Genomic DNA, 15437 nt, shown 5'->3' on the forward strand with positions numbered 1-15437 from the left:
TTAAGATGTTATGCTTTGAACACTTCGTAGTAAAGGGGCCAGAATAAGATATCTAAACCCAGATTGTGAATTGGCAGATAAAAACTCTACATATCAATACCAAAAACATCAACTGTCTGAGAGGCATACCTGTGGGCACAAGAATTCAAACTAAGTGACAGAAAAGTCTCAGAAAGCAGTAGTTGTTACCAGAGCAGTAGCATCAAGTCTGTGCCAAAATGGCTCCAGAGCAAAGCAGAGGCTCATGTTAAACTGAACTTACTCAGAAACAGAAACTCAGAGCCATTTGAAATAAACCTGGCTGCCTAACAGAGAACAAAATGTAGGTATGGATAGAAAGATGCAGAGAAGAGAAATGGTACAACCTGAGAGAAAAAAAGAAGAAAGGGGGCTGGTCTGAAGTTTTGCAGTTTTTTTCCTCCAGTATAAATGAAGCCTAGTGGTACTATCTACAGTTGGATTGTGTGAGATTTCCACATAGCCTTCCAATAAACTCCTTTTCACTTGGTCTATTGGAAAGTTTTTCTCAGTACCCTAGGCATGTAACATTGGAGTGAGAAGCTACATAGCTCTTTCAGGGTATCTCAAATTCTTTGGTATAATAATCAGTCTTGGGGAGTTATTCCCATGCTACCTGTACTTCCTCTACCTATGCCCATAGGTATACCTCTCAGACAGATGACATTTTTGGTACTGAGGATAGGTAGTTTCTCTCCACCAACTAGCAGACCTAGAGTTCACATATGTTATTCAAGACCCTTTACCACCAAGTATTCAAAGCATAACATCTTAACCTCAGAGTCTCAGAAAGAGAATCTGGTTGGCTCAACTGTACTTTTGATTGTTTTCCCTATGAGTTATCTGTCCAGTCAGCTGTGGCAAGACCCTAGAGGTGAGGATCTAAAGACTCTGTGCTACAAACGTGGCAACCATGAGTGTGGTCAGAGGAGAGATTTTCTTAGATGGAGGGCAGGGTGAGGTAGGTAATGATTAGCCAACAGGTCCAGTCATCACTCACAACTATCAATAAAGCTATACTTTCCAGGCCAATGGCCATAAAGAATCTGTGTCTCCAACTTATATGAATGCTTAAATTGTCCATTGTTAGTGAGAATGTAGTTCTAAGTTAATCCACTTTCCAAAGACAAATCAGACTGTAGATGCTGAAGATAGACATTTTGTAAATCTTGATCTAACAGAATTAGTCTAGCTAAGCAAGAAGTTGCAAAGTAATGATGAACAAGAATGTGAATTGAAAAGAATTATAAGGTGGAGTGCCGGGTGGCACAGTCAGTTAGGTGTCCGACTTCAGCTCAGGTCATGATTCCGTGGTTTGTGAGTTTGAGCCCCGCGTCAGGCTCTGTGCAGACAGCTTGGAGCCTGGAGCCTGCTTCAGATTCTGTGCTCTGCTTTCCTGCCCCTCCCCGGCTCCTGCTCTGTCTCTCTGTCTCTCAAAAATGAATAAATATTAAAAAAAAAAAAAGGTAAGAAAAGAATTATAAGGGGCTAGAAAATGGTGGCAAGCTTCCTTTGCACTTGCATATGTTGTTTCTTCTCCCTAGATTGTCTTTCCTTCCACCGTCTTGGCAAAGTCTTACTCACTCTTCAAGACCTAGATTAACCATCATTTCATCTGGAAAGCCTTTACTGACATGGCCCACTTTCTTCTCTTTCAGGCAAAGATCATCAGTCTCCCCTTTGATTAATTGCAACGTGCACATCGTGTCGATCTTTATTTCAGCAATTCTCACAATAACTTACATGTATTGCTTTACAACACTGCATCTACAATGCTACTTTAAGTCCCTTGAAGGCAGAAACACCATTTTATTTGACTGTGTATTCCTGGGCACCTGCTGGGTGCCTGAAACAGAGTTGGTATTCAAGAATTGTTGACCGAATGAGGAAGACTAAAAGAAAGTATATTATTGATTTGGCACAAGTGTAGTCTGAGGAATGTTCCAGATAATTGAAGTTTACACTTTCAGCAATCAAAACTTTTAAAATGTTTTATAAAGATGGAAATCTTTCAGATTTTTCTGTCTGATTTAAAAAAAATGAAACAATATGAATACTTTCTAATTTTTTCAAATTCCTCATTTTGAATCAATTATACTTTAATGTATTCTCAAGAAAGCTTCGTTCAGGCACCACCTCCACTAAGAAGCCTTCTCTAACTCTAATAATATATCATCTTATATTATTCATGGGGCTGCCTTGCATACTCTTACAATACTTTATGGAAACAAAAAAATCCAAACTCATATTTACAGAAAACAGATTGCCAGAGGGGTGAGGGGCTTGAGAGTGGAATTGGTGAAGGGGATTATGAAGAACAAACTTCCAGTTATAAAATGAATAAGTCACAGGGATATAATTTACAGCATGTGGGATATAGTTAATAATATTGTACTAAATTTGTATGATGAAAGATGGTAACTAGACTTATTGTGGTGGTCATTTTGTAATGTATAGAAATACCTAATCACTATTATACACCTGAAATTAATATAATATTGTATGTCAATTATACCTCATAATAAAAAATATTGTAGTTTGCAACTATAAGCATTCTTATAGGTGACATACTTGCATCATTTTTCAGCAACAATATCACATATTAATAAATATATTTTCAAACATTTGTTTTTCAAGTACCTTTTCCATAATACTATTTAAATTTTTTTTTTTTTTACTGTTTATTTATTTTTGAGACACAGAGAGAGACAGAACATGAGCAGGAGAGGGGCATTGAGAGAGGGGGACACAGAATCCAAAGCAGGCTCCAGGCTCTGAGCTGTCAGCACAGAGCCTGATGCTGGGCTAGAACTCACAAACTGCAAGATCAAGACACCAGCCGAAGTCAGACGTTCAACCGATTGAGCCACCCAGGTGCCCCTCCATAATACAATTTTCCTCAAAATTGTTTACTTTCTCATTTTTGTTAATATGAAATTTATTGTCAAATTGGTTTCCATACAACACCCAGTGCTCATCCCAACAGGTGCCCTCCTCAATACCCATCACCCATCCCCCGCTCCTTCCCACCTGCATCAACCCTCAGTTTATTCTCAGTTTGTTTGGTGTTTTTTTTTTTTTAATTTTTTTTTTCAACATTTATTTATTTTTGGGACAGAGAGAGACAGAGCATGAACGGGGGAGGGGCAGAGAGAGAGGGAGACACAGAATCGGAAACAGGCTCCAGGCTCTGAGCCATCAGCCCAGAGCCCGACGTGGGGTTCCAACTCACGGACCGCGAGATCGTGACCTGGCTGAAGTCGGACGCTTAACCGACTGCGCCACCCAGGCGCCCCCTATTCTCAGTTTTTAAGAGTCTTTGATGGTTTGGCTCCCTCCCTCTCTAACTTTTTTTTTTCCTTCCCCTCCCCCATGGTCTTCTGTTAAGTTTCTCAGGATCCACATAAGAGTGAACACATATGGTATCTGTCTTTCTCTGTATGACTTCTGGAAAGAGCCTAAAAGTCCATCAACTGATGAGTGGATAAAGAAATTGTGGTTTATGTACACAATGGAATACTATGTGGCAATGAGAAAGAATGAAATATGGCTTTTTGCAGCAACATGGATGGAACCAGAGAGTGTTATGCTAAGTAAAATAAGTCATACAGAGAAAGACAGATACTTTCTCATTTACTGTGAAAAAGTTTTCTTTGCTTTAATGATACCTAAAGGATAAGCAACTTGTTTTTAAATATTTGCTAAGTAGCACTTTATTGACAAGTCTTTTGTCATCAGTGAAAAAATCAGAAAATTTTAAACACCTTTTTGTAAATAAAATACCCAATTTGTCTCTAAATTCAACAGCAGTTTTAAGTAATTTTCAATGAAGTAACCAGTAAAATTCTCTATGGTGGCAAATATTATCATTGTTATTCTCCATTTCATTACAAAGTCATGTAAATACCTGACAATATTTTAAAGGGTCATGTTTTTATGAAATTAAAAACAGTGTTGATGCACTTCTGATGAAAAGCTTTCCTGTCAATGATGCAGTTAAGAGATTTCCCATATAAAAATATTACCTAGAATATTTTTTTTTAATTTTTTTTTCAACGTTTTTTATTTATTTTTGGGACAGAGAGAGACAGAGCATGAACGGGGGAGGGGCAGAGAGAGAGGGAGACACAGAATCAGAAACAGTCTCCAGGCTCTGAGCCATCAGCCCAGAGCCCGACGCGGGGCTCGAACTCACGGACCGCGAGATCGTGACCTGGCCGAAGTTGGACGCTTAACCGACTGCGCCACCCAGGCGCCCCTACCTAGAATATTTTTGAATTTTCAGCTGCAGGCAAAGCATCAAAGCTTCAGTTCCATCATAATATATATTTCCCATGAACATTTTTAAAAGAAAGTCAGTAAGGATTCTCTCTTTGCTGAGAATTTATCTTTTTCAGTAAATTCTTCTTCTCTTTAAAGTTTTTATTTAAATTCCAGTTAATTAACATACAGTGTTCAGTTATAGTAAATTCTTCCTTTAAAGGCACAAAATTGTGATCAATTTTGAATCTCCTTTTTGAAATACAATCTAGCAAATAGATTGAGACACAGTAGAAATGCCAATATATCCATCCAATTCTACCACTACATAAATTCTAATGCTACATAATTTGTCTTAGCTGTTTCTCAAAGTCTTCAGCAAAGTTTTCTACGTAACTTCCAGCACTAGTGATAAAGTAATGAACATAACTTTGTGGCTTATTACTTCATGAATTATTTCAGTCTTATTCACTCTGGAAGGAAAAACAGTTTTCCAATTGGCCTCTCTCTCTTTTTTATTTTTTATTTTTAGAAATTCTTTATTTTCTGTCAACCTTATTTCCATTTTGTTTGCCTTTGTGGAAGAGCAGCGTAAGACCATTCAGTGGTTGTTCCTACCTATCCATGGCCTGAGCAGTGGGAGCTGCAGACCAGTCTTCAGTGGCAGGCTGAGTGCTCTCATCTTTGGTAGGAGCTGCTAACAGGCACAGAGGACACCTGCATGCCTTCACACCAGTCTGCAACTTCAGGTTGAGTAGCGATGAACTCAGGAGCTACAACAGTCCATTCACCCTGAAATTCTTCCTTGGTCACAGCCTTTTCAGCAGCAGCCCACTCTTTCCTTTCAATATCTTCAGAATCTCTGTAGAAGTAGAGATCAGGCATTGGGTATTGTATGTAAGTGATGAACCACGGGAATCTATCCCAAAAACCAAGAGCACACTTTACACACAGCATGTTAGCCAAGTTGACAATTAATTATATTAAAATAATTTAGAATTAACCAAGAATGGATTCCAGCTTACTTTCAAATACAAATACTTGCAAATAATAGGAGAAATTCACATTTATTAAATAAAACATATATATATTTATTATATACATTTCCATATATATATCATATATAATTTATATATAATTATATATTTATTGATATATTAATATTATTAATATATTAACATTTATATAATTATATAATTGTATATATAATGTATATATAATGTATATATAATGTATATATTTATTATATACATTTCCATATATATATTATATATATATATATATGGAAATGCCAATAGTAAGTGTATCTGGGTAATGGGAGGGTGTGTAATTTATACTTATTATAAAACCTGTATTTTCCATTTTTCTAGATGAGTATATGTTACTTGTGTAATTAAAACATTATAAGGACAAAAAAAAAAGTAGAGATAAAGCATGATCTCCCATGGGTGTTCACAGGAAATGGTGCCACACTTGTGCAGAACTTCCTGGGTCTGCGTCCACCACATCAGACCCACTGAGTGAGCTCCCTTGTTGTTGCAAGGGATGGCAATGTCCACATAGCACAGAGGACAGTCTGTGTTACACAGAACAATGGTAGGCAGATTAACATAAGATGTCTCTGTGAGAGGCTGGTGGTCAAGTAACCACCTGGGATCAATAACCACCAAAAGTCTCAGCTTCCAAAAGGCTGCCTGGATTTGGTTAGTGAAGGTTCCAGAGGTGAAATGGCCAGCAGTCCAAGTGGCTCTGGTAGCAGTAGCAAACTTCAGCACAGCTTGTTGACCAGTATTCCTGGGTGATATGACACTGACATGAGCCAGGTTTTCCATGGCAACAATGGCATCAGCTGCCAGCAGAAGCTTCTCCCAGGTTCTCTTCAGATTTATGATGTAGAGGCCATCAATTTTCCTTTTGTAGATGTATGTACTGTTCCATTTGGAAGTCAAGGTTGGTGCCAGCTAAGTGGGTTCCTGCTGCAAGGATTTTGAGGACATCCTCCTCCTCCATTTGCATGACATTGAGGGCTCTGGACATCAGGAAAGTTTCCCTTTAAGTTATGATGGGAACACAGAACAATGTTGTATGGACCCCTGGAAAGTCCAAGTGGTCTTTTTTTATAAGTAAACTTCTAAACATTTGTTATTAAACCAGTGAAATTTCACTAAATGCCAGATTGAGTAACTCTTACCTTTGAAAACTTCTGAAAAATTGCAAAAGACTGTCCTTATGTTTTGGATCCTTAATTGCTTTTTTAAAAATGTTTTTTAATGTTTTTTAATGTTTCCATTTATTTATCTTGAGAGACAGAGAGAGTGCTCACGAGCAGGGGAAGGGCAGAGAGAATCCCAAGCAGGCTCCATGCTGTCAGCTCAGAGTCTGACGCAGGGCTCAGTCTCAAGAACTGAGGGATCATGCCTTGAGCTGAAATCAAGAGTTGAGTGCTTAACTGACTGAGCCACACAGGCGCCCCGGGATGCTTAGTCTTTTAAAGTCTTGCTAATTTCTCAAGGCACAATATATGCAGATGAGGTTATTCATTAACAATAATAACACACACAAAAACCCTTGGAAAAAAACTTGGAATAGTTTCATCATAAATTTGAACATGAGGACAGGTGACTTTTTGTTATATCTGATTAGATCTTGTTTAATAATGCAGTTGCCAAAAAGCATGTTCACAAAGAGAAGCGTCACAGCTAAGACTTTCTTTTTAGTCCAATTGTGCTTGTATTATTAATTTTATCTGCTGTTTCTTTGGAGGACTTTTTAAGTCACTTGTCCATTTCCTGAAGGCTAGTTTAGTAAAAACTTAAAGCAGCCCAGATAACCCACAATAACTCATGATGAAGAAATGGGAAGAGGTGCCACTTTGTTCTGGGGAATGCAATTCCCACTCCTTTGCTTCCATGTGATACCATGTTAAATCCTAACACCAGACATCCATGGGCTACTGACTATGATGGCCCATTGTCAATCCTTTTTATTAAATTTTAGTAAGGACTGATTTCCTTTTAAATTATTTGTAAATAAATAGAAGTTTTAATATTTTCTTCCCACACTACAGTGGATTGCCTGGTGCTCCCTGAAGTATACACACCTCACTTTGGAGTAACTGTTCTAATATTTGCTTGAATGAGAAAAGATGTCAAACCTTTGAAAGATTTCCATGTACTGAAGTCCTGAGATTCTTACTATCTTGAGTACCAGAATGTACCATTTATTGTTTGGTGTTATTTTCATTTTAAATATATTTGTCTTGTCTCCTCAGCTAAATTATAAGCAACATGAAATCATGGCTATACTCTTTTCTTTCATTCTTCATGTTACCTAGCATAGTAATTTGTCTAGAAGATGTATGATTCATATGTTTTCTTGTGCTAAATGTTTAGCTTCTCATATACTGTTATCTTGTGTGCCTGAATTGCAGTTTATGTAAGGACAGGAAACTTTTTATTCTTCTTTGGATTTCCCACATCTGCCACATAACTTATATGAGCTTTTAATGAATATTTGTTGACTAAAACCAGATAACCAAATAGATTTGACTAATGACCCCATTTTATCCAGAAATTATGCCAATAAACTATGGATCAGGACTCTGATAAAATGAATTTATTCTTTCATTTATTCAATCAAGTAATGTTTACAGTGCATTTTCTATGTGCCACACATTAATTATAACTGTGGTATAGTAAAACAGAAAGTAGAGAACACAAACTAAAAGCATGATAAAGTAAACCTGTTATATAATAATCATATGATAATCAATATTGAATAGAGGATAAAAGACGATGTTACACACTCTTGTAAAACTATTCAATTCCGTATATAACACCCTATGTGCTTGTAAATTAGTTATCCAATATTGGTCTGTTTTCCTCACTGGAAAATAAGTTCCACTGAGGCCCAGACCAGGTCTGACTTGTTACTACTCCACCCCTGGGGTGTAGCACAATGCTGACACATAATCAAGTATTAAATAATCATATGTTGGATGAATACATAGATGAATGTATAGGGAGAAAAACAACACTGACAGTTGCATATATTTTTTAATCCCCAAATAGGGAGAATTATAAAACAGAAGATTAACCTTTGATTGAAGACAATTTGAGAAAGACAAATTATTCAAGTAAATTAGCCTATAAGTAAACTTAAAAGACTAATTTAAAAAATAAGTTTCTATTGGATTTTGGCAGAGGCTGACAAGTTCAAGAATTCAGTAATTTGCTCAAAAAATATGTATTGAATTCATATGAAATGTTAGGCACTGTACTGGGTGCTGAGATGCAGAAGAGTAAAATAAATGTGTTCTCTGTGCATGTGGAATTTACAGATATGCAGAAGGTACTAAAAAGCACAAAGACTACTTTTCCAATATGTAAAATAAAACAAAAATCTCTATTACCAAAAAGAATTACATATTTGATAACATAAGCAAATACCTAACAAGTCTTTGATTATACTTTGGCATACATACATATTTTAGTTATATATGTGTAACTTCTGATCTCACATTATGTTCTGTGGTTTCCTGTATAATTGATGTTATTCCACACTCCAAATCATTGCTCATACTTTGCTCCTTGCTGGAATCCTTTCCCACCTAAGGCCTTCTTTTACTTCTCTACATCTACTTATCCTTTAAATTTCTTGGACAAACGTAGCCCCCCAACCACCACCTGACACTCCTCAACCACATTTGTGTGTGTGGCTCATCATTGTACTTACCATAGTATTTATTTCTTTGTCATGATTTCTTCGTCTCTTTTCTGAACTCTAAATCTCTCTAGGACAGAGGCTAATTTTCACTGATTTTGTATTTATAATGCCTAGTACATAACAGATGATCAATAAATGTTAACTGGAGCTGAAGCTATTTTCTATGTAGAAACCTGTATCTACCTAATATAAGAGTAAGGACTTCACCTGACAGTCTATATTTCCAAGATTTCTTTCAAAGGCATTCTACAATCTACTAGCTATCAGGAAAAATCACAGCTACAAGCATTCACAAACCTGATTACATTCTTATTTCTTCTCACCAACAACTTAAATCCACATGAGAATTTGAGGCAGAGAATATAATGGATCTTTACCATCCTAATCACATAAAATCCATTTATCTTCTTAACACTTCAAGTACCAAAAGACTACATGATAAGCAAAGTCACATTTGTTCTTTGGCAAGTCTAGTGTCTAAAATGCTGCTAAAATGCTACAGGGGAATATTCTCTGTACCATTATCACTCCTGGGGTAATAAATGAGTTTTTCCAGAGACAGAAGAATACAAAAAAAGCTATCAATATATGAAAATATCTACCATCTGTGAATATTATCTCTGACTTGGTACCTCAGATACACAGTGAGGTCCTCTCATCAATTAATTATCATGTTGGTATCTCCGTATTATCTGTTGCCACAATCATGTTTCAAAACAAACCATTGAAACCCAGTGTCTTGAGCGGCGCGGGGAGGGCGAGAGAGCGCAGCGCAGCGCAGCGGCAGCTGGAACCGGGGAGCGCGCCTAGCGGGCCATGGGCAAGTCAGCTTCCAAGCAGTTTAATAATGAGGTCCTGAAGGCCCACAACGAGTACCGGCAGCAGCACGGCGTCCCCCACTGAAGCTCTGCAAGAAGCTGAACCGGGAGGCCCAGCAGTATTCGGAGGCCCTGGCCAGCACGAGGATCCTCAAGCACAGCCCAGAGTCCAGTCGCGGCCAGCGTGGAGAGAACCTGGCATGGGCCTCCTACGATCAGACAGGAAAGGAGGTGGCTGATAGATGGTACAGTGAAATCAAGAACTACAACTTCCAGCAGCCCGGCTTCACTTCTGGGACTGGACACTTCACGGCCATGGTGTGGAAGAATACGAAGAAGATGGGAGTAGGGAAGGCATCTGCAAGCGACGGGTCATACTTCGTGGTGGCCCGATACTTCCCGGCAGGGAATGTCGTCAACCAGGGCTTCTTTGAAGAAAATGTCCTGCCTCCAAAGAAGTAATTCATTAAACGTAATGGGAAGGTGGCAAAAAAAAAAAAAAAAAAAAAAAAAAGAAACCCAGTGTCTTAAAATAATAAACATTTATTTAGTTCACTGCAGGTTGTCAATATTGAATAGGTTTAGCTGGAAGCATCTTCTGATCTCCTCTAGATTTTCTCACATACCTGAGGGCTGGGTGACAATTGGCTGAACCAGTATCGCCCTAGCTCAGATGTCTGGAACAACTTAGCTTTGTTTTACATGCCTGTCACATCCTCCCTGCAGAACAGCCAGACATGTTCTCATAGCACGGCAGAGGGGAATAGTGAGCAGGCCCAGTCATGCAAAAAGGCAACAAAAAAGTACATGCACCACTCAAGCCTCTGCTTGTGTCATGTTGGCTAACATCCTATTGACAAAAGCACGTCACATGCTCAAGCATAGTCAGAGTAAGAGGAACGTTAAAGTTATAGGACAGAGACGCTTGGGTGGCTCAGTTGGTTTAGCATCTGACTCTTGGTTTCAGCTCAAGTCATGATCTCACAGTTTGTGAGTTCAAGCCCTGCATTGGGCTTTGCACTGATAGCATGGAGCCTGCTTGAGATTCTTTCTCTCCTCTCTCTGCCCCTCTCCCACTTATGCTCTCTTTCTCTCTGTCTCTCTCAAAATAAATAAACTTTACAAAAATAAAGTTATGGGACAAACATTGTGGATTCAAAGAAGTCATTAAGTGAAGCCATTAATACAACCCATCTATGGACACCTGGATTCCTGAACCTACTGCAAAATTTTAATGACACAAAAATTTAAAAACCTGTATGAGAGAAATTGCATAACATTTCCATATAATGAATTCAGAATACTTCAGAAAGTAAAGTTCTCTAAGAAATATACTGCAGGGTTTTAAATATACTGCAGGGTGTGTTTGGAATTTGACACTCAGGTTCACAAAAGTATAGATTTTTAAAAATATATTCTCCATCTGACATACTCGCATTAAACATAAGGTAAACTATGCAATAATAGTAATTATAAATTTCAAGTAATTTTGTGAAGTCCAGAAAAGCACAACTGTTAAGACAGATAATATAGAGGGTCCACTAAAGAAAGAAATAGGATGGGGGCACCTGATGGGCTCAGTCAGTTAAGCATTGACTGCAGTTCAGGTAATGATCTCGCGGCTTGTTCGTGAGTTCAAGCCCCATATCAGGCTCTCTGCTGTCAGTGTAGAATCCACTCCAAATCCTCTATCCCGCTCTCTCTGCTCCTCCCCCCCTCAAAAATGAATAAAACCGTTTTGCAAAAAAAGAAGAAAATAGGATGTAACAAAAAGACAACATAACCTACAAAGATACATGCACACGCACATAAAAAATAGTATAGCCAAATCTTCCAAATGAATACTGAAAAAAAATTGCTTAAACTAGAAAATTGGATCTAGCAATATTTTAAGAAAATAATAGCATTAGTCGGGTTTTTCTGGCAGCAAAAAAGCCACATGTAGGTTAACTTGAGTTGATTTATGGGAACATATGCAAAAACGGTTTCTCAACAGTCATATGGTCAGGCCTCCAGAAAAACTGGAATGTCATTCAAGATGCTTAGGTGCTCTATATCTCTGCAACTACAGTGATCCAGCCAGAGTGTTGTTCACCCTGTTGTCCCTCAGCAGCAAGTATCTGCTGCTTTTTACTCTAGGTTCTCTCCCATATGGCTAAACTTATCTCTGCTTGTGCAATGACTATTTCTATCTCACTGCCACTTCCATTTACCTGTTTTTACTTTTACCTCATTACTTCTGACTACTGCTTTTTTTATATATATATAAAGCCTCTTTGTTTCCATGTCATTCTGTTACCTGTATCTCTCTTGGGGTGTCTAATCCCACCATTGTCACGTTTCATCACCTGTTGGCAAAGCCTTTATTCCGGGCCATGTCTGAAGCTACAGGCTAATTTTTAATGTTTATTTATTTTTGAGAGAGAGAGAGAGACAGAGCACTAGCAGGGGAGGGATAGAGACAGAGGGAGACACAGAAACCGAAGCAGGCTCCAGGCTTTGTCAGCACAGAGCCTGATGCAGGGCTTGAACCCACAAACCCTGAGATCATGACCTGAGCCGAAGTCAGATGCTTAACGGACTGAGCCACCCAGGTGCCCCAGGCTAATTTTTAAATGAACGTCTTTGGCTCTAGACCCTATCATTGTTCTGCTCAGCTATTGTTAAGTGTTGGTGTTATTGGACAAAAACGAATCCCTCAGTTAAGACTATTAGTATTCCCTGCACTCTAAGGCCTCTCAGAAGAGGGTAGCCTAAAATGTCAAGTGCTTTCAATAGACTGTTTAATATAAAAACACTACAAACAAGAAAAAACGAATCCAGGAATGCGAGGATATATCACTATAAGGAAATCTACGATACAATTCCAGTGTGTGTTTTTTTTTCAACACCAAGCAATTCTCCAATTCTCAGGGGGCACTGACAAGATGTCTGGCAATTTAACTCAGTTCTGAAATTATCTTCCTGGAGATAGCATCAGATCCCACAGGTTATGAGGTGAGCCCTATAAGATGGCCCCTGCTCTTCCACAGATGCCATTTGCAAGTCCAGGTGGTCACCCGTGCTTCTCACCTACTGGCTTTAGACTGGAGGTTCCCATGATCCCCTTTTGGGGTTTGATTAATAGGCAAGAGTGGCTCACAGAACTTAGAGAAACATTTTACTTACTATTTTACCAGTTTATTATAAAATAATATAGCTCCAGAATAGCCAGATGGAAGAGATGCATAGGGCAAGGTATGTAGGAAGTGGTGTGGAGCTTCCATGCCCTCTTCAGGCATGCCACTCTCTCCAAATCTTCATGCGTTCACCAACCAGAATCCCTCCCATCTCTGTCCTTTGGGTTTTTATGGAGGCTTCATTATATAGACACAATTGATTAAATCATTGGTCATTGGCAATTGATTCAACCTCCAGCCCTTCTGCCTTTCTCAGATGTCAGGAGAATGTTTATGGTTTTGGCTTTTTATTTTCTCAAATTAATCTATCGGTTTAGTGCAATCCCAACTGCACTCTTGATGAGTTTTTTTTTTTATTAGATAAAAGTACCAATATAGCTGATAATAACAATCATGTGAGAAAAAAACTAGAAATTTTGAAAAGGAAGAATAATGAACATTTTCCTTAAAGGTAGCCTGTACATACACCCTATGGTTATACCCTGCGATCTGTGTTCAGCCCTCTGTTATGATTGCTCAGTTCATTTGATTCATGCTTGTGCCTTACCAGTTGTTAAACGTTTGGTACATTAGCACTGTTTATAGATATTAAACCATATCCTATAGCTATAGTAATTAAAAGTGTGATACCAATGGTTGCAAAAATAGAAAGATAGATAAAAGGAAGAGAGTAGATGGCCCAGAAATAGATTATTGTTTACTGGAATGAAAAAAAAAACCAACCCTAATTTTAACATTTTCTCTTGGGAAAAAAAATCCTTGTGTTGAGAAAGATATCAATATTGCAGTAGGGTAAAAGATGAGACCCTAGGGGCATACGTTGGAAGAAGATAATGTAACAAAGAGATAGACAAACTACTCTGCCCAAAAAATAAAAAGTGACAAATTTGATGAAAAGAGAGTGAATAGAGGAGAAAATCACCATGCTTGTAGAAAGGTGGTCAATGAGAAACTCCTGGCTATAGATTGGCTGCAGACTTTTTGAGAGCAGAGAGTTTTTAAGATAAATTTTAAATTGTTTTCATTGGTACATGAAAATCCCCTTTGTCTCCCTTTAACTATCAGTGAAGAATGCTACATGAGTGAGGTTTTCTTTTTCTGAGGGGTGGGATGTTGTATACATGTGTTTGTATGTGTCTTGAAATTCATGTCTAGTGTGAAGCAGAGAAGAGACCAGCCATGTAGGATGAGATGTGTGTAAAAGCATTAGTTAATTGGTATCTGATTCATAAAGCAAGAAGAGATCATGTGAAAATATTCCCTTGGGGATTCAGAGAATTTGGGAGTGAGATTGGACTTCTCATAGAATGTTGACTAAGGGGTTGGAAACAATTTTATTTAAATATCAAAGGGTGAGCCAGCCTCAACAGACAACTGGGTTAATTCAGCCTATGATAATAATAATTTTTAAAGGTGGCATTATGAATCAGTGGGAAAACACAGCATAAATGAAAGAAAGAACACACCTTTCTTTATAGGTTTAGCAAGGGAGGGATAAATTTTACCTTAGAGTTTAATCAGATGGTAACTTTGTATAGTCAAAGGATCATCCATTAAGAGTAACATATCTAAGAACTTACTCTATGCTAGGCTCTGTCTTAGGCAATGGGGATATAGTAGTGAACATAGCAGACAAAACATCTGCTCTTAAAAACTTTTCATTCTAGAGGATGGAGACAGCCATTTTTAAAGTGAAGTATATACATCTTAGTGGTGGGTTATTTTTGGTCCACTGAAAAATATACTTTGAAAGCAGAGAAAATGAATGAGAAAATATACATGGTCAGCAAAATGATATGAAAAGCTACCGCAAGGTAGCAAGGGAGATGGCCTTGAAATTATGGAGTAATTAATTTATGTTTTAGAAGAAGGGTCAGCAAACTTATTCTGTAAAGGGCTAGATAATAAATATTTTGAGGTTTGTATATCATACAGTCTATGTTGAAACTACTCACCTCTGCCATTGTAGCTCAAAGGTAGCCATAGACACTACAAAAGTGAATGAGCATGTGCCTGTCTTGATATAGAACTTCATTTACAAAAATGCATGTCAGTTTGCAGACCATAGTTTACCAACTCCACCTCTAGAGTTAGGCTGCCTGTAGTCAAGTTTGACTTCATCTGGTACTGGATGTAAGATTTTGTACAAATTACTCAAATTCTCTAAACCTCATACTACATATGAGGAACATGAGATAATGCATATAAGTGGGTTTGTTTTTTTTTTCACTGTTGTTGGCTCACAATAAATTCTCAAAAAGTGTTAGCCACTGTTACTAAATTAATGTTTTAGTTATGTATTTACAGCCCTGATAATATTTTGTCCTTGATGAGTGCATGTGTGTATACATGTGTTTATATGTGTATTCATGCATACATGGAAATGAGTGTTTGTGTGAGACTGATCTAATAACCACTTCCTGGGTTATAAAAAGAT

At 37.8% G+C, this 15437-nt stretch overlaps 1 protein-coding gene and 1 pseudogene across 1 annotated transcript; one reads left to right on the forward strand and one right to left on the reverse strand.

Annotated features, from left to right (window-relative positions):
- Positions 1 to 4833: 4833 nt before the first annotated feature.
- LOC101097618 lies at positions 4834 to 6315 on the reverse strand (annotated as a pseudogene).
- Positions 6316 to 9739: 3424 nt separating this feature from the next.
- On the forward strand, positions 9740 to 10307 carry LOC101097024 (Golgi-associated plant pathogenesis-related protein 1). Its single transcript, XM_011291324.4, is given in 2 exon segments — positions 9740 to 9892; positions 9895 to 10307. Coding segments are annotated over 2 exon segments (462 nt in total). The 5' UTR covers positions 9740 to 9819; the 3' UTR covers positions 10284 to 10307.
- The last annotated feature ends 5130 nt before the right edge of the window (positions 10308 to 15437 follow it).

The sequence above is a fragment of the Felis catus genome, chromosome F2 (genome assembly GCF_018350175.1).
Source record: "Felis catus isolate Fca126 chromosome F2, F.catus_Fca126_mat1.0, whole genome shotgun sequence".
Classification (NCBI taxonomy): Eukaryota; Metazoa; Chordata; class Mammalia; order Carnivora; family Felidae; genus Felis; species Felis catus.